Source organism: Mirounga angustirostris, unplaced genomic scaffold (genome assembly GCF_029215605.1).
Source record: "Mirounga angustirostris isolate CCGP_5_RB_7025 unplaced genomic scaffold, mMirAng1.0.hap1 SCAF_8, whole genome shotgun sequence".
Taxonomy (NCBI): Eukaryota; Metazoa; Chordata; class Mammalia; order Carnivora; family Phocidae; genus Mirounga; species Mirounga angustirostris.
Window position 1 is genome coordinate 23144128 of NW_026991716.1, and position 25053 is coordinate 23169180.

General features: G+C 45.2%; 1 protein-coding gene and 1 long non-coding RNA gene across 5 annotated transcripts; one reads left to right on the plus strand and one right to left on the minus strand.

Annotated features, from left to right (window-relative positions):
* The first annotated feature begins 246 nt into the window (after positions 1-246).
* LOC123836901 (CCAAT/enhancer-binding protein gamma-like) lies at positions 247-690 on the plus strand. The gene has a single exon (XM_045865957.2). It carries the CDS (start codon positions 274-276, stop codon positions 688-690), a length of 417 nt encoding a protein of 138 aa, XP_045721913.1. The 5' UTR covers positions 247-273.
* A 6767-nt stretch (positions 691-7457) lies between these two features.
* Positions 7458-24146, minus strand: LOC123837496 (uncharacterized). Of its 4 annotated transcripts, none has more exons than XR_006789234.2 (4): positions 23622-23771; positions 22585-22758; positions 20014-20201; positions 7458-10654 (listed from the first exon to the last, which is right to left on the minus strand). It is a non-coding gene; the product is annotated as an uncharacterized LOC123837496 (long non-coding RNA). The 4 variants fall into 4 exon arrangements; XR_006789235.3 differs by lacking the exons at positions 7458-10654; positions 23622-23771 and adding exons at positions 12404-16162; positions 23951-24146; XR_010413517.1 differs by lacking the exons at positions 7458-10654; positions 23622-23771 and adding exons at positions 12404-16162; positions 23785-24146.
* Positions 24147-25053: the final 907 nt, after the last annotated feature.

Sequence of the window (25053 nt, forward strand, 5' to 3'; positions counted from 1 at the left end):
AAAATGTAAATCACACTAAAAATGTAAATAATAATCAAAGCCCATGATTCCCAGGCATTTTTTTAGAACCTGATAAACTGATTCTAAAGTTCATTGGGGAACCGTAACTCCTCCTCGTGGACTCGTAGGGCCGCTCCTAGTGGAGGCTGCCTGGAGGTGGGTGGGCTGGAGGTGCAGGTTCATATGAAGATTTTTGGCAGCTTAGTGTGGAAACCATTTGCTCCCCTCGCCCTTATTTCTACCTGTCCTGTGTCAGCAAGGGAAAGTGTCCAAATGAGCAAGAGAGCACAGCAGAACAGTACTCCGGGAAGACGTATTATTCATATTCAGGCTCATGCCAGCAACTTACAGCATCCTCAGCTGGTGCCTGCTGGCCCTGGGGGTGAGGACAAAGCTGTGCCTCCAAGCAAGCAAAGTAAAAAGAGTTCGCCCCTGGATCGCAACAGTGATGAGCATCCTCAACATAGGGAGAGGAAAAACACGGCTGTGAAAAGCAAGCAAAAAGCACAGGATGCACTGCAGAGAGTAAATCAGCTCAAAGAAGAGAATGAATGGCTGGAAGCAAAAATTAAATTGCTGACCAAGGAATTAAGTGTACTGAAAGATTTGTTTCTTGAGCACACACACAATGTTGCAGATAAGATGCAACCCAGTAGCACTGAAAATACAACTTCTGATGATGCAGGATAGTAGACCTCGCTCCTTCCAAACTTCACAACTACTGGTGTGAACGTTAAAGGTGTGACTACCTACCTTCACCCCTCATATCAATGGCCAAACACTGTCCTGTTCTATTATTCAAAGATCCACTGAAGGTTGTTTTCTAGGATGGACACTGAAGACTGGCTAGCTAAAAATGTTAGCCATGTAATTTGAACATCTAGTTTTAAATGATAGGGAATTTTGTGTGTGTGTGTGGAGGGGGAGGGAATAAAACAAATTTTTAAGATAGATGAGGGGGAAAAAAAACCCTGGACCTTGATGTTCTTAATGAATTCTTACTTTCCAAGGAAAAAATTAAAAAAAAAAATCAACTTCATTGGGAAGGAAAATGGGTAAGAACTGACAAGAAAAAATTGAAAAGCATAACAAACAGTGATTAGGAAGAGGGAGTATTTATACTACCAGTTATCCAGAAGACCTAGTAGACCATTGTCATTATAAAAAGTCTGTAATAATTTGGGATCAAAAGGGTAATAGAAATAGATCCAAGAATATGTATGTGTGTGTATGTAAGTATTCAATATATGATAAAATTGGCATTTTAAATTGGTGGGAAAAGATAATTTCGAATATTGATAAATTCTTTGGAAATAATAGGGACAGATGCTTCATTGTATACATTAAAATAAATCTCAGATGAACCAGAGGTTAACACAGGTAAATACTTATGTCATCTTTGGTGTGGGAAAGGTCTTTTAAAACAGCACATTTAAAGGAAAAGATTATTAGATTTGACTAATAAAAAGCCTAAAATATATTTTATATAGCAAAAAGCCTAGATAATTTTAACCTATAATGATAGAAAAAGATCAGTGGTTGCCTGGGGCCAGGGGTGGAGGAGGGGACTGTCTGGAAACGTGACAATTACAGGGTTCCTGAGAACAACAAGAGAGCTCTCCCCAGTGCGCAAACACACCTTAAGTCAGCCTGTGTGCATCTCCTAACCTCCCATTGGCCAAATCAAATCACATGGCCAAAACAGATTTGAGGATTAGAGAAACAGACTCCACGTCTTGACAATAGGCATATACTATGTGGGTAGCTTTTGCTCTCTGCCACGTATTATTTAATAATAAACTTTAAAAACCATGTAAGTGTTCAGCAATAGGGAAGTGGTCAAATAAAAAGTAACTCAACCATGCAACGGGCAATGCGTGATTTTTGGGGGGGGGGGGCAAAAGGAGAGGGAGAGAGAGAGAGAGACTCTTAAGCAGGCTCCGCCCCCAGCCCAGGCCCGTGTGAGGCTCCCACTCACAACCCTGAGATTGTGACCTGAGCAGAAATCCAGAGTTGGAGGCTTAATGGAATGAACCACTTAGGTGTCCCATAATGTGTGATATTACAGAAAAAATCTGATAGAGAAAGATCCCTTATGAAAGCACAAAACAAAATGTACTGCATAAAACCACTTCCGTGGGAAAAAAAAAAAAAAAAAAAACCATGGAAAAAATGACTGGATGGATAAAATTTCAAATGTTGTCACTCCATGACTGAATAGAAGGGATATGGGAGTTATGTTTCCTTATACTTGCCAGTTTTCTAAATTTTCTAATAGAGCACCTGAAGTAGTAGAGTGTGGTAATTAAAATATAGGTTGGTCTGCTTTCAAGGCGCGGCTCTGCCTCTCATTACCTGTGGGACCATTGGTAAGTTACTGACTCTTCAAGCCTCCAGTTCCTTTATCTATAAAATAGATAATGCCCGATAATGCCTACCTTGAAAAGTTGTCATGAAGATTAAATGAGATACTTCATGTGTAGGGCTTCACATATGGCCAGACACATAATGACTCCTCAACAAATGGCAGATAAGAATTCATTATTTTTATACTTAAAGAAAAGTAATAATAGGGCGCCTGGGTGGCTCAGTTGGTTAAGCGACTGCCTTCGGCTCAGGTCATGATCCTGGAGTCCCTGGATCGAGTCCCGCATCGGGCTCCCTGCTCGGCAGGGAGCCTTCTTCTGCCTCTGACCCTCCCCCCTCTCATGCTCTCTCTCATTCTCTCTCTCTCAAATAAATAAATAAAATCTTTAAAAAAAAAAAAAGAAAAGTAATAATAAATATTGGTTTTAAACAGTAACTTGAAAGACATAAATTTATAATAGCCTTTGTATTTACTTAGAACGCATTGAGGATATACATGGCAGAAAGGGTCAATAACTTTTAATAAAGCTTTCTATTAGATTTGTATTTTACCAATCCCATTAATACCAACATGAAAAATAACAGTACATATAATATGTGAGAAATATTTACCAAATCCACAGATGAGGTGTGCTGTGCAAAGGGATTTGAAACCCTGCCAATGATTTTTGTCTTGCAGGTTGGGAGCCAATTATTTGAGACAACAAAAGAAAGGATGTAACAAAGCAGAGCCTGGTCAATTGCCAATTAAAATGTCCAGGCAGTAAATGGCTAATGCTGGTAGTCTAATATTTTTTAAACCGCATAAGACTTTTTCTCCATTGCAAAGGGCACCAGAAATGTTTATGATCCCCTAAATATGACATGCCACAGTTTGGTCTTTCTCGTCCTTCCTCAGTTCAGATGCACCGTCCCCAGGGACTCTTAAGAAACACAGACCTCATAAGGTCGATGCTTTCTGGGTACTGTTTACTACTTTTTTAAATCTCACATTGGACTTTGAGAGTTTGATTAGTATGGAGTCCACGGCAAACATCCCACTTTATTCTGTCCCCTGCATCCTTCCAAATGCCCTTTACTCCCCAAATCACATTAAAGCAAAACAAAACACTGAAGTGTGTGAGATGCATGTCCCTTTCAACACTCCATTCAAAGAATGTGTGTTGACCGCAGTGTCACCATGGAAGTTCCTGAGGAAGCATGACTCTTAATGATAGGGACACTGGCCTGTGGAAATGGAACTCCAGCCCTTCCTAACTTTTGGGGTACTGCCTCTTGTAATTTTCTTCTTGTTGGACTAAAATAGTACTTCCCTCTCTTTTCTTTGGATGAATCTGATACAATTTTATGATTTTCCCTCTCAGCATTATCATTCTGAACAGAAGAGGCCACATTTTTGTTTCCTCTCATAGAAGGCTGTCCCTCATTTCGATTAATTTAGATACTCCTCCTTGGACTTTCTGGAGAACCCTGGAAACCGTCAACATGCTTAGTGCAATAACTATCATGTCAGCTAAGCAGGGTAGGTTTTATTCTCTTCCTGATTCTGGCCACAGTCATTGAGGAAGTAGCTTCAGGAAACCCTAAGGTCCTCTTCTTAGCAACAAACCCAACCCCCAGTCAAGACACTCTGGGTAAAAAGACTTAGAGTACTACCTCCCACTTCACCTGATGCCTGGTAGCTTCATTCCTGCTGGCTCCCTGACCCCATTTGCTTGTCCTCTCACTAGCTTTACTCTGACCCCTGGGAAGCACATGCTGCTTTGTTCTTTGTACCTTGGTCTAGCACCTTTCCTCTGTGCTCGCCCTCAGGAGTCCTAGGGATACAGGATGAAGCATCTCAGTTTCCGTATCTGTGTAGCCAGCATGCGTTGGGCTTTGGGAGCCTTTGGGTATCAGTGAGGTCCTGCTGCATAGATCCTTGTACCTGAGCTCCGCAGAGCTCCTATCTGTCTTCCACAATTCCTCCCCACCCCAGATGTGTGCAAGACTCCCAGAATTACTTCCATGGATTCCTGAAATCATTCTGATCGGCACTCATGGGTGGCCAAGTGGGAACTCTATTGGGCCCCTGTAATGCAAACAACCACAGCCACTGGCTCTCTGACAGTCCTTGGAGATGTCGCTCCCACTGAGCGGGAATTCCCTGGGCACTGCGACTGCTGGGGCAGAGCCAGGGACCTTGTGGCTGTTGGAGCTGACAGAACTGGGGGCTGCTGCTGATGCCACCATGACCACCAGTGAAAACTGTTGACCACACTGGTGCTCTCAGCTCTACCAGGACTGGATGGCCCAGCTCCCACTGTCCCCTAGAGCAGTGGCTTCTGTTTAGCTATCTGCTCCTACTGGCCTCAAGGTAAATCTTTATTAATTCACCCTGGCTCTGGATAAGTGAGGGAGACAATGGTGTGTTCCATACAAAAATTGCCTGTGTCCTAAATTGTAAGTGCATGGTGCTACAACTCTGTATGCTCAAATAAACCTGAAGCCATCTCCACCAGATAGATCAGGGCATTGGGGTGGCTGGGTTAGGGTGGATTCCAGGGTAAGCAATATACTATGACTAAAACCAATCTTCTCTGATCTTCATGCTTTGGAACTGTATAAGGTTCTAGACTCCCAGGGCCATCATATACAATTCGTATGTTATGCATTGCACAAATCCAAAAAGAGATTAAAAAGTTAATGGTGCCCCCCGAGGATTGTTCAGTGCACAACCTACACAACCGTTCACAGTGGTCCTGAGTGCTTTCCTAATGACAAACTGAGCTCCCTTGGGCTCTGCTGTCTTCACTACAATATCGCCCAGTGCTCAGATCTACTTTTCAATCCTTGACCCTCAAGAGGTTCAGAGATCCACTTTCTTCCCACCCCTCCTCCACTTCCAGGGTACTAATTAGCCCTTATAAAAATATTCACCAGCAAAGAGATGCTGCCAGAACTCCACTCACAAAGCATCTGAACCCCAACCGGTGTCCTTGCAAAATAACCTTTTCCTGTTGTAAGAGCCTCCCATCTTTGCAGATGCTCAAATAATTGTGAAGAGAGGAGTCCAGTAAATCTTGACAATGAATAAGTGTTCCTCCTACCAGAATCCCTGCCAAGTAGCCTGGAACAGGAAATAGAGTCATCACTAGGGTCACAGCCCCCGTTTTTTCTTGACGTCAGCATTCTCTTCTGCTACTCCCTGGATAGAGACCATCTGTCGCAACTCCCTCCCCCGTCTGTGTCTCCTTTTGTCACTGCTATAAGGACTGCAAGTGAGAATCTGAGAATAGCCTGTGCATCTCTTTCCTTCTCCGCAGCTCTCCGGGGCTTTGTGTCTCAGTGGCCCAGGCCATCTCTGGTCACCACTTGGACTGTATGCTCACAATTCAGGTGGCTTCCATTAGGTTATTGCACCTTTGTTTGTTTGAATAGAGTCACAGTTGGGCTACCTTCAGACAATGAGATACTCAATAGGGTTAACGATCCAGCAACCACAGCTATTCCCAGCACAGTGCATGGCGCCTGTGGAGAAACAGGACTTGAAAGAATTTACAAGGCTACTCAGACAAACTAGTTGAAAATGCTGGTGAACAATTACATCTATATATAGAACTGACCCGGATCCACCCCTGGCCGCAGGCTTTGATACCATTCTTTTGGGTATTTTGAAGTCCCAGGCTTCTTTCATCACTTAGTGCTGCTAAATGTTAGCGCTGCTTTAAAAGAACTAGCCGGGTACCTCATTACGATCTTGTTTGATTTCAGGGCAGCAACAATTAGATAATAACAGGGCCCCAGGTTCTTATGGCGTAGGGGGTCAGATTCCAGGCTCAGCTCTTCCTCTAGCTGGCTGTGTGATCCCACAAGTCACTTAACCCCTCGGGGCTTTGTTTTCTCATATCTAACATAAAAGGACTAGATTAGCAGAGGAGAGAAAACTGGCTTGGGAGGCGGGCGGGCAGACTGGGTTTTAACCCCAACTCCTATCACTTTCTAGCTGGTCAAATTGTTTAATGCTGAGCTGGCTTCCTCTTCAATGAAATAGGCAAGCTCATACACAGGACTGGGAGAGGATTTCATGGGAAAAATGTGCCACACACAAGGTAGGTATTCAGTCAATGCTAGCTTTCTCTTGCTGTCTGAAGACTGTCCAGCTTTGTTAAAATCTGGGTTTGGAGTAAAAAAAAACAAAAAACCCACAAACCGTGGATTTAAGTCTCAGTGGTCTCAGTGTGTGCAAGTCTCTGAGCCTCAGTTTCCCATATCTGTGTAATGGTATTATCACCACCAGCATCAAATGGAACAGTACCCATGAAAACTTTTGAAGACATTAAAGTCTGTACAAATGAAAATATGGGGATAACTTCTCCAGTGTACACCTGCCTGCAGTTACCTTTTGCCTCTGCACCCCCTTCATTGGACCCTACTGCGGACACTTAAAACTCCCAAGCAGCCGATACGGGTGGGGGATGCCTTCTCAAACTGTTCACATGTATGTGTTCATTTCTCAGCCTGCCTTCTCAGCGAGGCATTCTAGAAACACTAGGCCAGTCACCACCCATCCCAGGAGACTCCCGGTTGTCAGGTGAATCAGCTTCTAGGGTTGTTCCCTTACCTCAGGCCCAGCAGGGATGAGGGTGGCAGCCAGCATTGCTCCAAGATAAACAGATGATCCTCCTGTTGGAATTGCAGCCAGTTGGGTACTCAGGCTTCTGCGTAATGAATAACTTGGTATAAAAACAGAACAATCTGCTCACACTGACTTTCAGAGAAGGGCGGGGGAAGGAGGGCATCATTTCCCAGATTTCCTTCCCAGGTCTCTCGGAGCCTCATTATTCCCTACCACACGTGCCCATCCTCCAAGATGAGACACGCACACCTTGTGTTCACACTCACTTCTCCCTGCCTCTGTCTTCCCCCCCACCCCCCCACCCCCGATGTAAATCTCATGGATTTTCCTTAAGCATTTCCCACAACAGCCAATACCCCTTTAAGACCTTTGGCTCCACAGCCAGGAGCTTGACACCCAGTGCTTCGGGTACCTGGATACACATTCTTATAAATGGCTAATTTTAGGATAATAGACACAGCAGACAGATGACCAGGAAGGCATTTAATTAGATTGAGTAGACTTTAAAAATGGTTTTTCCCTGTTGGGATCTAGATGGAATATTGCGTGTTTACACTAAAGCAATAACATTTTACAGTTGTAACAGCCCTTGGTGAAAGTGTGCTATGAATTTTCTTAGAAGCCAAAAAAATAAAAATAAAAAAAAAGGATATACAAAACGAAAATGTTTTCTGGATGTTTATGAAAGGTTGTATTAATTATTCCATCTAGTCTTCACAGAAATGTTTTCTTGTCTCCAACAAAGAATGGCTCGCACTCAGCCAATGTACCTCATTATTTTGGCTTTACTGGCAATTAAAGAGAATGTCTGATGCACAGGTGACATGGCGACATGGGACATGGCAGACACCCTCCCACTGGGAGTTTCAGTTCGGCAGGGGTAAGGGCCAAAGGGTTGCCTCAGCAATGGCTCCTCTTAAAAGGCTAAAGGCATTTCCCCCACAGAGAGGTGGTGCAGCAGGCGGCCACTGCTCCTGGACCAGCTTGGGCACTTCGGTTTAAGGGGTTTTCACAAACTGGAGTGTGGATTGGGGATGGGGGCCGACGAGGGCAGACGGTCTGGACCCTGCCTCAGTGGTGGGGACTGGGGCTGTCCACTCAAAGAAAAGAAGTGTTGGGTCACACAGTAGTCACCCAGAAATAGAAGCCTTGCGGGGGGTTACTGTGAGTGAATGGTGGCCAGTGGGCGGTCATCCATCCCGAAGCACGTTTGGGATAAAGAATCTCCTACGGGGGGAAGCAAATTCGGTAGAGTTAGGCTTTTGCTTGCAGATCGGAGTTCTTCACTGGGTTGATTCAGTGCCCCTCATTCTGGCAGCAGGCGTGGATATCTTTCGTTCCCACCCTGCCACTTCTCCTTCTCTTGGGTTTGTGGGATTCCTGGTAAACTGGACAAGCAGGAATTAGCAGGCAGTAAACGCCTTGATTGGGTGAGAGGCGAGCAATGACTCCGCCCCCAGCCCGCGTGACCCTTTGATGATCCTCATGGAGCCCCTGGCTGATGGGGGGGATGAGTGGTTCTCACCCAGGAAGGGCTTTTATTCTCATATCTTGGCTTTGATGACATTTGCTCCCTTCCACAGCCCCTTGACCTTTTGCAGACCACGTCCCTAGGACCCCAGGCCTGCGATCTACTTTTGAACCATACTATCAGCTAAGCCAAAATTCAGCCCCTGGGCCAGTGTTTTCAAATAGGTCCCCACAGAGCTCTGGGGTCCCCAGGAGGAGCCTCAGGGCCATGAAGGGGGAGCGAGAGACTGAATGGGCATGGCTTCGGATCCTGCGGCCCCTCCCCATTGAATCCCCAGAACTTCCCTGACGTGGGTTGTCTACAGGGCTATAGGATTCTGCGTGAGGTTTTGTTTGAGAGTAAAAAGGGCCCCTCTCCTAAAGGAAGTAACAAAAGCTTGAGAGGCTGTGTAGCCCAGGGATTAAGAACATGGATAGCAGTTTGAATTCTGGCTCCCCTACTTCTTAGCTAAGTGACTGCTCTGTGCCTCAGTTTGTCTTTAAAATGGGGATGATAATAGTCCTGTCCTCACAGGTTGTTGTGAGGGTTGGATGAGTTACCGCACCCAGAAAGCACTGACTGAGGGCTGATTGTCACTTTCACCATTGTTCCATGTGACGGGCCATTGTGGGGCCCTAAGGGGGGAGCAATCTCATGATTAAATCTGTTTTTAAAAAATCTTTCCCTGACAGTATGTTGGAAAGTGGTCACAGTCTTCTCTGTGGAAAAGGGCTTGAAGATCAGGCAACCTCTTGGCTATTGGGGAGCCTCAGGGGAGCAGGAATTGGGGGAACACTCATCTCATCTCAGGTACTGAAGCTCTGGATGTTCGGGAAGAGAGGTGAGCTTGCGGGACCGCCGTGACTATGAGGTGTTTGGATTGCTGGTTCAGGTGGCCATCTGGGGTGGTGGACCCCCAGATCTGGAGCAGAACAGAGGTTGCACAGATAGCTGTAGGGATTATCAGGCTGTAGTAACTGAAGTTGTGAGAATGAATGAGGTCAGCAAGGGAAAAGGTGAAGGATGACCAAGGACTGAATCCAGCAGAATGCTGCCGGTGAGTTAGAGACACCACAGTACCCGTGGAGCCCTCAGCTTGTCCTCGTAATTGGCTGGGCACCTGCAGCTGCTATCAGGGCTGGTGCCCTCACTGAGCCAGGCAGGCCTGGGAACAAACACACAGGTGACCCTGACAGGCTCTCACCAGGGCGTCACCTCAGGTGGTCTAAAGAAGATGGGAGCCTGGTCAGAGTGCACGGAAGTAGGGCCCAGTTCAGCCTCCACAGCAGCTGGTGTGAAACAGAATCACTCACCGCAAGCCATCTGCAGTGTATTCCCCGAACACAGCCAAAATAAAATCTGCAGGGAAGTTGGGAGGATGTTAAATTAAGTAGGTGGCAGACACTATTTGATGACGCTCCATCTAAGTGACAGCTTAGCATGCAGTAGAGGTGGGATGAGCAGGTGGCTGAGGGAGAATTCAGGGTGGGGGCTGGGTTTCTACATCCAAGTGAACAGGGGCACACCCAAATCAGACCCTGTGGCTATAAACTCCCATTTCTGTGAGCCCATGGCGCCGAATCTGGTGCTGGGGACTCAGTGGGCGTGTAGCAAATGTTCACAGAAGTGGACTGAAGAGACACTCCAGGCAACATTCAAATTCCTCTTGCTTCAGTTCTCCTAGACCTGTCATGGAGGTCTTTTTGCCTGAAGTATATGAGTGAACAGTGCCTCAATTCTCTGAATTATTCTCCTAGTTAGTACCATACTTTGGATTTGCTTTTTATCCTAGAGAAGAGTTCATTGAAGGAAAATCTCTGAAAGTGCAGTGATGGGGCTCATCAAAGCCATTGTCAAGATTCATTTCCCTGAAGAGGGTGATGAAGAAAAGCCAAATAAATGTTGCATTTCTCAAACTCAAGTGTTTGGGGAGGAGTGACTGGCTCCTGGTTTCCTGGAAGCAGACGTTGAGCCCAGTTGTATTCACAGGTCATGTTGCTATCAGTGGTGTCCCTTGGTAGCATATTCTCAATAGAGAAACAGCCCATAGTTGACGATTCACGCAGGCTCTCGTCCTGGAGCCCAGTGTTGCTCCATTCTCGGCCTCCTTTCAGAAGGAAAGACAACCAGGAGTGGATTTCTCAATACTTCAGCACCACCTGTAATGGTTCATCCATAAAGGAAAATTTTATTTTAGAAAATCTGACATTGCATGTTGGAAGCAAGGAATATAGTAAATCCATGGGTTCCTCCATTCCTTCTACCATTCATTTGTTTATTTGTTAATACAAAATGCTATTGAACACCTTGTATACTCCAGGCATCAGAAATAGAAATGAATGAGGTAAAGCATCTGGAAGAACCGAGGAGCAGCAGGGTAAAATATATATGTACATATATTTGTAGTATAATGTAGTTAAGTGTAGGGCAGAGGTACTGCGTAAGTATGAATAGAATGTAAGCTCCATGAGGACAGGATCTCAGTGTCTGTCTTGTTCACTAAAGACTACAGCATACTGGTACTTGGTGCATTTTGCCAAAGGATCCTTCTATCGCATCCTTCTGTTGCTAAGATAGTCATTTGTTTGATTTTAAGCTTTTCATATTTTGTAATGATTTAAATATATATTGACCCAATAACCCAGGTGAAATAACTTTGGGGTTTTTTATGGCTGGGGGAGTGGGGGTGGGGAGGATCAGTAAGGGAAAGAGTATTGCTATAATAATTCTGAAAATTTCAGAATTAGTAGAAACTATTTACTACTTAGACCTGGAAAGAAAAAGGAGGGTTATATTAAAAAACATTCAGTAACAATTAAAACATAATAAATTACCAGACTGTCTTGGCATTTGTAATTCTTTTCAAATCAGTCCATAGTGTTGCTATATCTACATAATATAATTAAATAATGTTTAGTAATAACTTATGATGTTGCTTTTTTTTTTTAAGATTTTATTTATTTATTTGAGACAGAGAGAATGAGAGAGAGAGAGCACATGAGAGGGGGGAGGGTCAGAGGCAGAAGAAGGCTCCCTGCCGAGCAGGGAGCCCGATGCGGGACTCGATCCAGGGACTCCAGGATCATGACCTGAGCCAAAGGCAGTCGCTTAACCAACTGAGCCACCCAGGCGCCCGATGATGTTGCTTTTTATAAAGAAATGCCCTCTACAATGTTAACAAAAGCATAATTGTACCAGAGTAGAATGGTCATCACAATACTAATGATTTGTGAGTACCTCCTGGGCACCAAACTCTACTGTGGTACACTCATTTCATTTTCCCAACAACTCTGAGGTCTGTGCTATGATCACGGTTGAGGACACTGACCTCAGAAGCTAATGACTTGTCTCAAGTCACACCGATGATAAGTGGGGGATCCAAGGAATCGAGCCCAGTTTAGTGCCTGAGCCAAACTCATCATGAATGCTCTCTACTATTCTCTACAGAAGGTATTTAAAGTATTTAGCCTGTGGAAGAAGTACCTTGCATGGGTCGTGGTTTGAAGGGTCATTTTAAAAGACATCACCCTCCCTATTATGTTGAGTGAAATAAGTCAAAAAGAGAAAGACATGTATCATATGATCTCACTGATATGAGGAATTCTTAATTGCAGGAAACAAACTGAGTGTTGTTGGAGTGGGGGGGTGGGGTGGGAGAGATGGGGTGACTGGGTGATAGACACTGGGGAGGGTATGTGCTCTGGTAAGCGCTGTGAATTGTGCAAGACTGTTGAATCTCAGATCTGTACCTCTGAAACAAATAATGCAATATATGTTAAGAAAAAAAAAAGAAGAAGATAGCAGAAGGGGAAGAATGAAGCGGGGGAAATCGGAGGGGTAGACGAACCATGAGAGACGATGGACTCTGAAAAACAAACAGGGTTCTAGAGGGGAGGGGGGTGGGAGGATGGGTTAGCCTGGTGGTGGGTATTGAGGAGGGCACATTCTGCTGGAGCACTGGGTGTTGTGCACAAACAATGAATCATGGAACACTTCATCTAAAACTAATGATGTAATGTATGGGGATTAACATAAGAATAAAAAAAAATTAAAATTAAAAAAAAAAAAAGACATCACCCTCCCACCACCTTACTATTATGGTTTAAGTTTTTGTTTTTTGAGATCTACTTCATTCTCACTGTGTGCAGTCCCAGTGGGACTCTTAATCAAAGTGCCCTCTGTTCCCCAAACCAAAGGGTGACATTTAAGCTGAACTGTGCCACTTTAACCCTCTCTGGGCAACTCCCAATGGTGAACAGAATGGGTCACCCAGAATGGGAACGTGATTGTACCTGACCCACGGGGCCTGAGGAGTTGTCCAGTGGTTTTGAGCATTGAGATCATCAGAGAGCTAGGTTTCAGTCACTCAACTCTGTGAACTAACACAGCTTGCATTTAGAGCTGGTTCACAGAGTTGGTTACTGCTGGTGATAATCCAGAAATTTGAACTTATTTCTCCTTAGGGAAAGGAGGGATCAAACTTTTCCATGTGGTTCCAGCCGGACCAACTAGAAGCAATGAACTGTACACTCCTGGAGGTCGCTTTTTTGTTTTGTTTTGTTTTTGTTTTTGTTTTTTGCACTTTAAAAAAAAATGATATTTATTTATTTATTTTTATTATGTTCAGTTAGCCACTGTATAGTACATCATTAGTTTTTGATGTAGTGTTCAATGATTCATTATTTACGTGTAACACCCAGTGCTCATCACAGGGTATTAAGGAGGGCACATGGAGGTTGCTTTTGATTCAGAATTGGGGGCAAAGCTAACAATGGAAGAAGCAACCTTCAGAAGGAAATCCTGTCATTGGAGATGTTCCAGTGGAAACTGGTGTAGCAACTAATGAATCATTGAACATTATATCAAAAACTAACGATGTACTACATTGGCTATTTGAATTTAAATTAGATAAAAAAGAAATTGGTGTAGCAGAAGGGATTTCCTCATTGTGTGGGAGCTTGGACTAAAAGTCCTCAACACCCTTTTTCAGAGAGTCTATCATTCTTTATGTGTTTTCCTGATCCTCACTATACCTGAGAATGATCTAAGTGCAACTTCCCTTACCTTCCCCATGTGTTCACAGAAGTACCTTCCATCTATCAACAAATAGTGATGATATGTGACATTTATTGGGGGCTTACTTTTACCAGCCACTATTTTAAGGGCTTTCTATCTTCTAGATAGTTTAAGACTCATAATCACCGATGGGATCTGTATTATTATTATTATTCCCTTTAGTTAGATGGGGAAACTAAGGCACAGAGAAATTAAGTAAATGCCTAAGGTTACAGAACTAGTAAGTAACAAAACAAGGATTAAAAGCCAGGCAGTGTCATGCCCTTGACCTTTAAACTGTGGAGCAGATGTTGTAATGGTAAGGCTGTGTTTATTTCCAAACATAACTTGACAAAGATAATACTCATACCCACTTTGTCCACAATGGCATTAGAATCCTTACTTATTTGGGATGGGCATCACACATGATTAGCTCTGGATGGAAAATTCACCATTAGTACAAATTGATGGTCCTTGCCTAAAGATGGGGAGTGGGAGGTGAGGTTGGGGCAGTGGCTGGCTGGAGCTGATTGTGCACACGTCTTCTCAATTCTGTGTCCAGTGGCCTCATATTTACACCAAGAGAACTGGCAAATGTTATAAATATTTGTGCAATTGAAAAAAAGATTTTTCTCACAGACTAGCTATGTCATGTCTTGATCTGACCTTCAGCTATCCAAGGCAAAACACTTCCTTTTACACCTCCTCCTTGAGGCATTCCCCTCTTTCCTCTCCTCTGGACAGTCACTCCTCCTGTCAGGTGGCTGGTGGCTCACTGCCCAGTTAAGGCACATGCACAGCACCCTGAACTTGGCTTATCTCAGCAAACCTCGGAGGAGGCTCTCTCCAGAGATGGATCTTTTTATAGCCACATGGTGAAATGGGGTTTGTCACTGGGCCATGACTCAGGAGCTTTGGGTTCAATTCTGGAACTCCTGCTAATGTGCTGGGTGACCTTAGGTGAGCCAATGACCCACTGTGGATCTGTTTCCTCCTTAGCAGAGTAGAAGCATCAACACTCACCAAATATTCCAGAGTGCTTTGAGAATAAGATGTGCTCATAGAGCAGTCTACTTGTGTAAAAGTCAACTATCAGAGTCTGATTAGGAGGCTCCACCAGATGGGGTCTGGAGGTTACTTGTTGGTGTCAAGATTTGGGGCTCTAGCAAGTCCCCAAGTGATGCTAGGATTCAGGGAACAAATCTTCCAGATGTTTCTGATTCATGCTAAGTCCGAGACCGAGCAATCTAGACATTCCTCTATCTGCTGATGACTTGTGGAATTGCCAGCTGCGCTCTTCTCCCCATTTTTGCCCAGGTTTGTCCCTTTGGTTGACTGGACTCTCCCACTCCATGGATACCGCAGGTTTTATATCTTCACAATGTGGTTCAAGACCACCCTGCTACCAGCACCTTCCAGCAGCTTAGCAAGGGTTGTTTGGCTTGTCTTGGTTGGTTTCCAGGGTTCACTGTCCATGCAGCTAGGCATAGGGCAAACACAGAGATGGACTCTCCTCCTCCAGCAGATCCAGAGTCATCATTTTGGGAAGAAATTACTTTCTTGTTTTCCTTTTGAAATAGCTACTGTATTTACAAGTAAAGACTCTGTTAATTCTCTTTTCTCATCACATGAGGTCTCTTGGGATAAAGATATCTGACCTGAGAGTCAGAAGCATGGAAGGAATTTCTCCTTTAAGATCTATGGGTATATGTGTGCATGTGGACACCTGGTGCATGCTTATAAATCTGTGGGGTACGTGGTGGGATTTGAAGAGAGAGAAGAGGCCAAGACTCTCTCTTAGTAATAAGCACATCCTCCCACCTCCGAGTTCTGTAGAAAGGTCTGGTTTGGAAATTTTGGACCAAGAAAGGTTAGAGCAGGAATGTGTTGCTATGGAGATTTCCCAGCCCAGGATCCTGGATTTCATCCATGTGCTCATTTCTCAATCACCAGAGGGAAGGACCTCTCCCTGTCATTACCCAATGCTCCCAAAGAGGATTTCCAACTAGAGGGAGGCTCTCCTTTCCCCAGCTGCCAGACAAGGCATGTTGTCAAGCTTTCGGGACCCCAACAGGAGAATTACCCTCCTGTTTGGTTAGAAGCAAGTATCAGGCAAGCATGAATATTGGCTTTGGAGAGAAACTGATTAGAGTTCCAACAGGAATCCAGTGTCCTTGGCTGGCAGGCTCTTGACCTTATAAAATGCCTCTTGCTTTTCCCTAAACCACATTCACTGTCCCTCTGTACGAATTTTATTGATGATCTCCACATGCATATGCAAAGGATTTCAGGATTTAGAGGGCCATCCTTTATGTAGTGGATGCACATTAGCTCATACCCTTGCTTACTAACCATGAAATCAACCCCTTGGCCACTCTTCATTTCATGGCTTCTTCCAGGGGCAGCCTTGGCAGCAGTAACTACAGGTGGTGCAAATGAGTGAAGTGGTCCACAAAATGAGTGTCTGAGAGCATAGAAGTTTCCTTCTGCTGGGCAGCCTGGTCGATCTCTGTCGTTGCCAGCAGTTCAGCCACAAGCTATCTCTGATTGGTACATTCTAAGTTACGATGTGATAGATGGTGATGTTGTCCAAATGGAATTTGCAGATGGCCCTACAGCAGAACAGATGATGGAGACTCACTACTTGACGAAAAGTGCTCTGTCACTTTTATCAGTAGATAAAAATATGGCAGCAGCATTTTCACATGGTAGCACAAGTAGGAAATAGAGAAACCCATTACAAACTTATCATTCAGGTCTTGATACGCCAATTCACTCTTCAAATCTTTATCCGTGAAGATTCTTCACATGGTATCATTTTCTCTAAACGTTTTTACATCTTAAATATATAAATCTTCACACCGACCTCTGTGTCATTCATCATATCGTTAGGATGATGATGATGATTATGGGGTAAATTAAGGACCATAATCATAAACCACATCTAGATATTTACGAATCACTGAGGTGAAACTGCTTTATTGCTCTCTATAAAACCTTTGTCAAATTCTATTTAAATGTGTTTTAAAAAGTAATGTTCCGGTACAAACTGAGATTTCTGTAACAGTAGTTAACTGAAAACACTAGTGTCAGGAAAGAAACTGTTGTTATGGGGATCGTCATAGGTAAATTTTGGCTCTTACCAGAGCCTTACTAGTATGGTCAGAGGCAAGAGGCCAAGAAGGATGATTTTCTCCACTGAATAGAACATGAAAGGTAAAGATGAAGAGATGGTTGGGTGTGGGGGAAGCTTCTTCTGATTGATGAAGACAGCTGGGGGACTCTCCCTGCTGGCTAGGGAAGCCTGATGGGACTAAGCTCTTTCTTTCACTGTATCTGTCAGAAAAACTAGACCAGGGTGCTAAGGAAGAGATGCTAACTCCAGCCCTTGCAATGTCTTCTCTGTGCCAAGAAAATGAGACTCTGGGTTGAGTGGCAAAGATCCTGAACAACACTGGGTACAAGGAGCCAGACCAGGCCAATCTAGTTCCTCTGGCTAAGGAAGTTCAAGGCAGCAGTTATTAAAATGGAGTGAGGTCTCCAGATCCTTGAAGCCCTGGGTCTTATACATGAATTTGGGTTTCATGTTGAGATAAGCTACAAAAATATATTCTCATTAAGATTTATGAGCAGTAATAAGATAAAAACAATTATAACAGTGAAAGTTTAGTGAGAAAATTATTTAATTCTTGCTTTATACATTAATCTTTTATAATAATGTTCTTTAGAAAAGCTTGATCTTAGGGCGCCTGGGTGGCTCAGTTGGTTAAGCGACTGCCTTCGGCTCAGGTCATGATCCTGGAGTCCCGGGATCGAGTCCCGCATCGGGCTCCCTGCTCGGCAGGGAGTCTGCTTCTCCCTCTGACCCTCCCCCTCTCATGTGCTCTCTCTCATTCTCTCTCTCTCTCAAATAAATAAATAAAAATCTTTAAAAAAAAAAAAAAAAAGAAAAGCTTGATCTTAGAGAGAGAAAAAAGAATTTTGGTAGATGTTCTTGGTACTCCCACGATTATCCTCTTCCTTGGTTCAGTGCACTCACTGCCCCTGACTCTCATTTTCCCACCCCTCTCCCAGGGAGTTTGGCTACTAATTGCTCTGGGTTCAGGGGTGGCCCGTTGCTGGGGAGGTTACATCCCCAACTGCAGGGGGTGGTCAGCCTACACTAAAGACTGACTGTCAGGGGAAAGTATAAAAGGCTGGCTCCCTTGCCTAAGTGGAAGACAAGGCTGGGGTGAAGTTTATGTTCCAGAGGTCTCCACTGTGGAAGGGAGTCACATCCCTGCTCCCTAGTCCTCCCCTAGTCTGCTTCCCTCACTTCCCTATAGTTCTTCCTGGAGAACATTCTCATGATAAATACTGTGCACCAAATCCCTGCCTCGGGCTCTGCTCCAGGGCACTCTGACCCAAGACAATAACCACAGAGCAAATGGAATCTCTGTGTGTTCACTAGCCTCACAGGAAGGCACATTGCCTGGTCCCACAGTCTGTCACAGCAAACACATAACCTTTGAACCCTAACTTTATGATCAGAGTCCCATAAAATAACAGCATTGTGTTGTTTACATTTCAAAACGCTGAAATATTAGGTCATCAATGAAAAATGAGAAAAAGGGGTGCCTGGGTGGCTCAGTTGATTGAGTGTCTGCCTTTGGCTCAGGTCATGATCCTGGAGTCCCAGGACTGAGCTTTGTGTCAGGCCCCCTTCTCAGCAGGGAGTCTGCTTCTTCTTCTCCCTCTGCCCCTCCCCCTACTTGTGCTCTCTCTCTCTCTCTCACTTACTCTCTCTTTCAAATAAATAAATAAAATCTTAAAAAAAATGAAGAATAAAATCTTATTCTCTGACAAATTTTAAACTATTTCTACGGTATGGCAATAGACAATTTGAATGATTTATGGTTAAGACTAGATCATGTTTTGGGGAGACACCTTCAACTACTTCTGTTTTGTGGAGATTTATAATTCCTTTTGGTTTTGTGAAATGATTGATACCCAATACAGGTCATAATATCAATGCATTAATGACAAACCACTGTATCACATGAAGTTAAAATCTAAAGGTTCATGACCACAGAAGTCTAGAGAAAATACCAACTATTTGTATGGCTGCCAAATTGCAAGGAGAGTTAGTGAGGCATACTGGAACTGCATATTACCTGTTGATAAAACTGGCCACAGTGTTAGACCACCAAATCCCACAGGTAGCATGGCATATTCCACAAGCCCTGATACAGGCACAGGGCAGTTGGTGAACATCCCAGCCCAATGTTTGCTGTTTTGTGACCTTGATCAATTACATAATCACCAAATTCAGGTTTCTCATCTGAAAAATAGGCACAATACTGCCTGCCTTATTGGGTTATTTGGGGTTTAATATGATGTCTACAAAGTGCCTAGCACCGTGTTTGGGAGAGTGTAAGAGCCCAATGAATGGCACCTATTCATCTGAAAGAAGGGCCACACTCCAGATTTTTGAAATTCTAAGTGTATATATAATAAATTTTTAAAGTAAAAATTTTACAAAGATCACGACTGAATATGGACTCTATTATTACAAACTTTCCTTATCTTTCCCTATGTACCTTAATATATATTTGAACATAGATGTACTAACACACACATGGCACTTTACATCCTGCTTTTTTTTCCTATTCAGCATTATTTTGCACACCCATGTCTATGTTTTGGCATAGTCTATGTATATCATTTTTATATATCATCTCTGAAGGCAACACATACAGAATATCACAAGAAGCTGGAGGAGGTACTTACCCATTTTGCCACTCTTTGCCCCCCAAAAGCCCCTGAGCTCCAAGACTCACCAAACCATTAGGTCCACCGGCTAGGAGCCTTTGACTATTAGTCAGCCTGCTGTGGCCCCTCAGAGGTCTGCCCATCTGTTTCTCTTCAAAGGCCCCCAGTCCCTTCTATTTGTTTCCCCAATGCTGAGACTACTTAGTTCCTAATGACTCCTTTTGGGAAAAGGTTTTTTTGATCTATGCATTATTGACATTTGGGGTAGATAATTCTTTATTGGGGAGGGCGGATGGCCTGTGCATTGTAGGATGTTAGCAGCATCCCTAGCCTCTACCTACTAAATGCCAGTGGTACCTACCCCACAGTTATGGCAATCAATAATGTCTCTAGACATTGCCAAATGTCCCTCGGGGAGCAAAATTACCCTTGGTTGAGAACCACTGATTTAGGATCTTGCACCATAATGGAGTCCAGGCTTTGACTGCTTGCTCATCTGCAGGCCCAGGATATCACTGGCTTTGCTTCTGCCTCATCTAAAAGCTACATGATCTCTCTCCCTGGTGGTTGAGCCACCCTCATAGAAATGAAACTCTATGACTGATGTCTAGAATAGGACATGAGGTCTGGACAAAGCAGGATGATTTCTACTCAGTATAATTACCAGTAAGATAAAAGAAAGGCAATCAAGTATAATGGAAAGTCCCTTTACCTTTCCGGCTCCAGGTTATTCATCTGAAAATGGAAGTAGTACCAGAGGAGTTTGCCTAACTTTGAGGGTATGTTCATTGATTGATTCATTCATTCAACATTTATTGAGACAACAACTGTGTCTGACACACGGATGCAGAGAAATATCAGGCAAAGTTTCCAACCTCAGGGCAGAGACGAACACAGACCCTGTAAAACACAATAGTTTCATTGGCAGATGAATGGGTAAACAAAATATGGTTACATACATACAATGGAATATTATTTGACCTTAAAATAAAGGAAATTCTGACATAGGCTATAACATGGATAACCTTGAGGACATGATACTCTTTGAATAAGCCAGTCACAAAAGGACAGATACTGCATGATTCCTCTTATATAGAAGTTGTCAAATTGATAGTGCAGAAAGCAGAATCGTGTGTGGTAGGGGCTGGGGGAGCGCAGAATGGGGAGTTATTCTTGAATGGTGTTATGGACGGAATTATGTCTCCTCTCCCCAAATTCTTATCCCCAACGAGACTCTTTTAGGGATGGGGCCTTTAGGGGGATAATTAAGGTTAAATGAGGTCATAGGGTGGGCCCTAATCTGACAAGACTGGTGTCCTTTTAAGATGAGGAGGAGACAAAAAAAAGAAGAGATCCCAGAGCTTGCTCTCCCCTCCTACCCCTGCTCGCGCTCTCCCTCCTTCTCCCTCGCCCTCCTCTCCCCCTGCCCCCCCCACCACATGAACACAGAAAAGGCCATGTGAGGACACAGAAGGAGCCGTCTGCAAACCAGGAGAAAGTCCTCCCCAGACACCAACCCCGACAACCCTTGGATCTTAGACTTCATCCTGCAGAACTGGGAGAAAATAAATATCTGTCACATAATAGCCCCAGCCTGGGGTATTTTGCTATGACTTCCCTCGAAGACTAAGGCAAATGGGTACAGTTTCAGTTTGGGATGACAAAAATGTTGTAGAAACAGGTGGTGGTGCAGCAACAACAACAATGTAATTCCTTAAAGCCCCGAGGTGTACACTTAAAAGGGACCAAAATGGCCAATTGTTTATTATACAGGTTTTACCACAATGAAGAAAGCACACGCCCACCGTGGTGCCTTTTGTCAGAAAGGCCCAGGATACTCTGTGCTCTGAGAAGGGGCCCTAGCCTAGCATGGGGCGGGGGGGCTGGCAGAGGCTGCGGTGGGAAGGGAAGAGGAAGGCAAAGTGAGGGAAGATCATAGGGCCAGCAAAAGCCAAGCTACGAAGGAGGAGAGAAAGGGTGATGTGTGGCTGCTAGCTACCAGCAGTTGGATGTACTGGAGCAGGAAGAAGTCGGCGAGATGGGGAGGCGGTCAGGGGGCTAGCGAGGACTCTGCATCCCATGCTTCTCTTGTAGCACACAAGGGAAAACACACACACACACACACACAGAGGCACGCACACGGAGCCATATGAGGCTGATGGCTTTTACAGGAAGCCTGGGGCAAATCCTTCCAGGCCATGAGCCATCATTTCCTAGCATTTGTTTTGAAGGTCCAGATTTTCCTATTTGGTCACACCTGGTATGTATTAAGCTTGGAAATAAAACAGTAAGGATATCATGAGGGCATTTCGCACTTTTCTTCTAAAACTCCAAAGCTAAGGACTCAACAAATATTTATTTGGCACCTATTAGCATATCACTAGGTGGAGAAATTTTTTTTTTTTTTAAGATTTTATTTATTTATTTGACAGAGAGAGACACAGCGAGAGAGGGAACACAAGCAGGGAGAGTGGGAGAGGGAGAAGCAGGCTTCCCGCTGAGCAGGGAGCCCGATGTGGGGCTCGATTCCAGGACCCTGGGATCATGACCTGAGCCGAAGGCAGACGCTTAACGACTGAGCCACCCAGGCACTCCAGTGGAGAAATATTTTATTTTTACTCTGCCTGTCCCTAAAAACTATTTATGGTAACTCTACAAGCAAATTGAAGTGGAAGACAAGGTTTCCTGTTAGGAACAGTGCTTTTTCTCTTTGAATCCCTAGTGCCTAGCACAACGTGTGGAATATAAGAGACCCTCCATCAAAAATTCTTACAAAGAATGAATGAAAAATGTATGATCAATTCAGTGGGAGTCAGGACACAAGCATAATAAAATAATAATAAATATTATAATTATATTAATATATTATGATTATATAGATACACTGGGTGCCAAAGGAGTGATCGAATAAGAGGGGGTTTGGGCAGAAGGGGGTGGGACCAACATGATGAGTTCCGGACCCTCAAGACATCACCCTTTTTCTCCAGTGAGCCTGAGACTGATGTCACAGAAGAAGAAACAAGGTCAAAGAGGTGTGTGTCTTACACAAGAGCATACAGCTAGAATCACAGAAGGATGGCTAAATAAGAACCATGACTAGTTATAGGAAGATGACTCTGGATTAAGTTCAGAAAGTCTCAAAGTCCCTATTCTTTGCCCTCCACTTTTGCCGACTGAAGAGAGACCACGGTGGGGCCGGCACCTGGGAAGGCTTAGGGACTTAGGAAGTGGAAGGAAGGAGAGGAGGGGACACAGCGTGAGGCGGTTGGAGGAGATGGCTCACCAGAACAGCAGTGGAGACTCGCCCTGGGAATAGACCAAATCCTTAGACCAGGGCTGTCCCAGTGCCTGAGGCTTTTATGGTTGGGCCCCACCAGGTAGACGCCTAAATGCCAGGCCAAGGGCTGAAACTTCATCGTGCAGCTACAAGAGTCCATTAAGATTCAAGCCTGATGACCTGCAAAACCGTGTTAAGGGGAGACGGGCATATTAGGGAACAAAGAGAAAGGGCACAGAAGAGCTGAGGGTGAGACTGAAACGGGAGCACGTTCCTTCCCAGCCCCAACCCCCAGCGGGTCCTGAGCCAGGAGAAGCGGCCACGTGGCCGGCTCGTGCACACCCCGGGGTAGGAGTCGGTGACGCTCGTGGTGGCTAAGGCGCAGGACTGCGGAGCACACAGCCACAGCCCAGCGCTCCTGCCAACGCGGACGCTCGGACTCAACCTCTCCAGGCCGCGCGCGGAGCACGCTTTCAGGCCGCTGGCTCACGGCCTCCAGGGTGACTCAGCATTCGTTGGGCCATCCACTTCCCCTCCCCTGGGCTGGTCCCGGGCTTTGGGCGCTGCCTGGGATAACCAAGGCTGGTACCCAGGAGCTGGCCTTCCCCGGGCGCTGCCAATCCTACAGGGCCGGCTGCGCACTGCCCTGTGGTCCTCTGGCCCGGCGGCAGCGTCCCTGCAGAGCTGGGAGCCCATCCAGGGGAAGCCCTGGTTGGAACATCAGGAAGAGGCTTTGGCTTTGCTTTTCAGTAACAGCACTGCAGAGAAGACGTCGGTTTGGCCATATGGATCCCAAGGTCTCAGATGAGCCAGGGCTCAGCCTCAGCCCTAAGAGGCTGGCTGTCATTTTCTAGAGCACACCTCCAAGAGCAAACAGTTCTCAGGGGATAAAAAGTTGCGTACGGGCCCCTGCTGACTTTTCATCTGAAAACCTCCTTACTTCCTCTGTGCAATTCTCCTCTCTGATCCGGGGCATCTAAACAATGACACATTGGACCTCTGACCCCGTGCCCCTCCCCCACGTCCCCACTCCCTCTTCTCACCCAACCAGTTCTTCAACTCCAGGCTCGCACTCTCTCCTTGCCATCCACACACAGCCCTCCGGCTTCCCTCTCGTCCTCTCACGCCTGAGGCTTTGGCTGAGACCTCTGCACGCGGCACCGCGAAGCCCCTCCTCCCCAGTCCAGCGGGGCTCACCCCACCCACCTCAATCCCGGATCAATCGGTCTGCTTTTCCCTGCATTGGTTAACGCGCGGCCTCGGGGTGCGGACCAAAACCCTGGTGGTCACACATTGCCCCCACTGCCGGCAACCCTTTCCCTGTCCCTGGCCAGATCCCTTTCTAGGACTGGGGGCACCGATTGCAAATCACCGCTCCGAAGCACCCTCTAAGGTTTCCGTGGTGCGCAGCGTGCGGTCGGTGGCGGAGCTGACTGCTGCGAAGCAGGGCGTCTCACACCGTCATGCCGAGCAGGGACCAGGCACAGGGGCTGAGCTGAGGAGGCAGGGCTCCGAGCACATGCAGATCCCCTCCAGGGGCTTGCAAGCTGTTCGGGAATACTCTGAGGGCCCTGGGTTCCTGCCCCGCCCTAGGTAAGGGGAAGCAGAACAAAGGAAATAGTGTTTTGTTTCGATTCTTGTGAAACTGTTCTTATTCCCTAGATGTGAGGCCCGGGAAACTAAGAAAACACACACGATTTAAATAACGGGCTCTTTGTAACCTTGGGGGGAAAAAAACCCGACCTTTATTCTCAGAAAGAAAAAAATCTGTTCCACATAATATTTTTTTTTAAGAGGAACAAACTGGTGATTTCATCTCTAAGTCAAAAGTCAGAGGATGATCGGCCATCTCTATAAATTGGAGTCTTTGAGTGAATAAGGGTAAGGTATGCAAAAAGCCAATAATTGAGATTTCTGTATTTAACAAAGCAGGGGTGCTTTTATAATTAATATACAAAATACGACAAAAAACCAGAGGGCTCTCCATTACCTCCAAGAGTCAAGATCCCTCAGGACAGTGTTCAAGGGCCTTAAAAATTTAGGGCTAAGCTGCTTTGTTAACCATGACCTTTCCCTAAGCCTCTGTGCTCCCGCACACTCTGGAAAAGAATCACTCACTGCTTTTGTAGAATCTTTCTCTCCTTTTCTTGGCTATCTTCCCCTCACACCTTGTTGTCAGCTAGAGTTATGGGCTATGGGCTAAATATTTTTATCTCCCTGCACAAAAAATTCATGCGTTGAAGCCCTAATCCCCAATGTGATGGTATTTGAAGGCGGAGCCTTTGGGAGGTGATTAGGGTTCGATGAGGTCTTGAGGGTCCAGTGGCCTTATAAAAAGAAGAAGACAGATAAATCTTGCTCCCTTCTACCTGCATGCACTGAGGAGAGGCCACAGAGCATGAGACAAGAAGGCAGCTGTCTGCAAGCCAGGAAAAGAGGCCTCATCAAGAACCAAATCAGCTGGCACCTTGATCT

Coding starts and splice junctions, on each gene's coding strand:
- LOC123836901 (XM_045865957.2), top strand. CDS start 274: ATGAGCAAGAGAGCACAGCAGAACAGTACTCCGGGAAGACGTATTATT.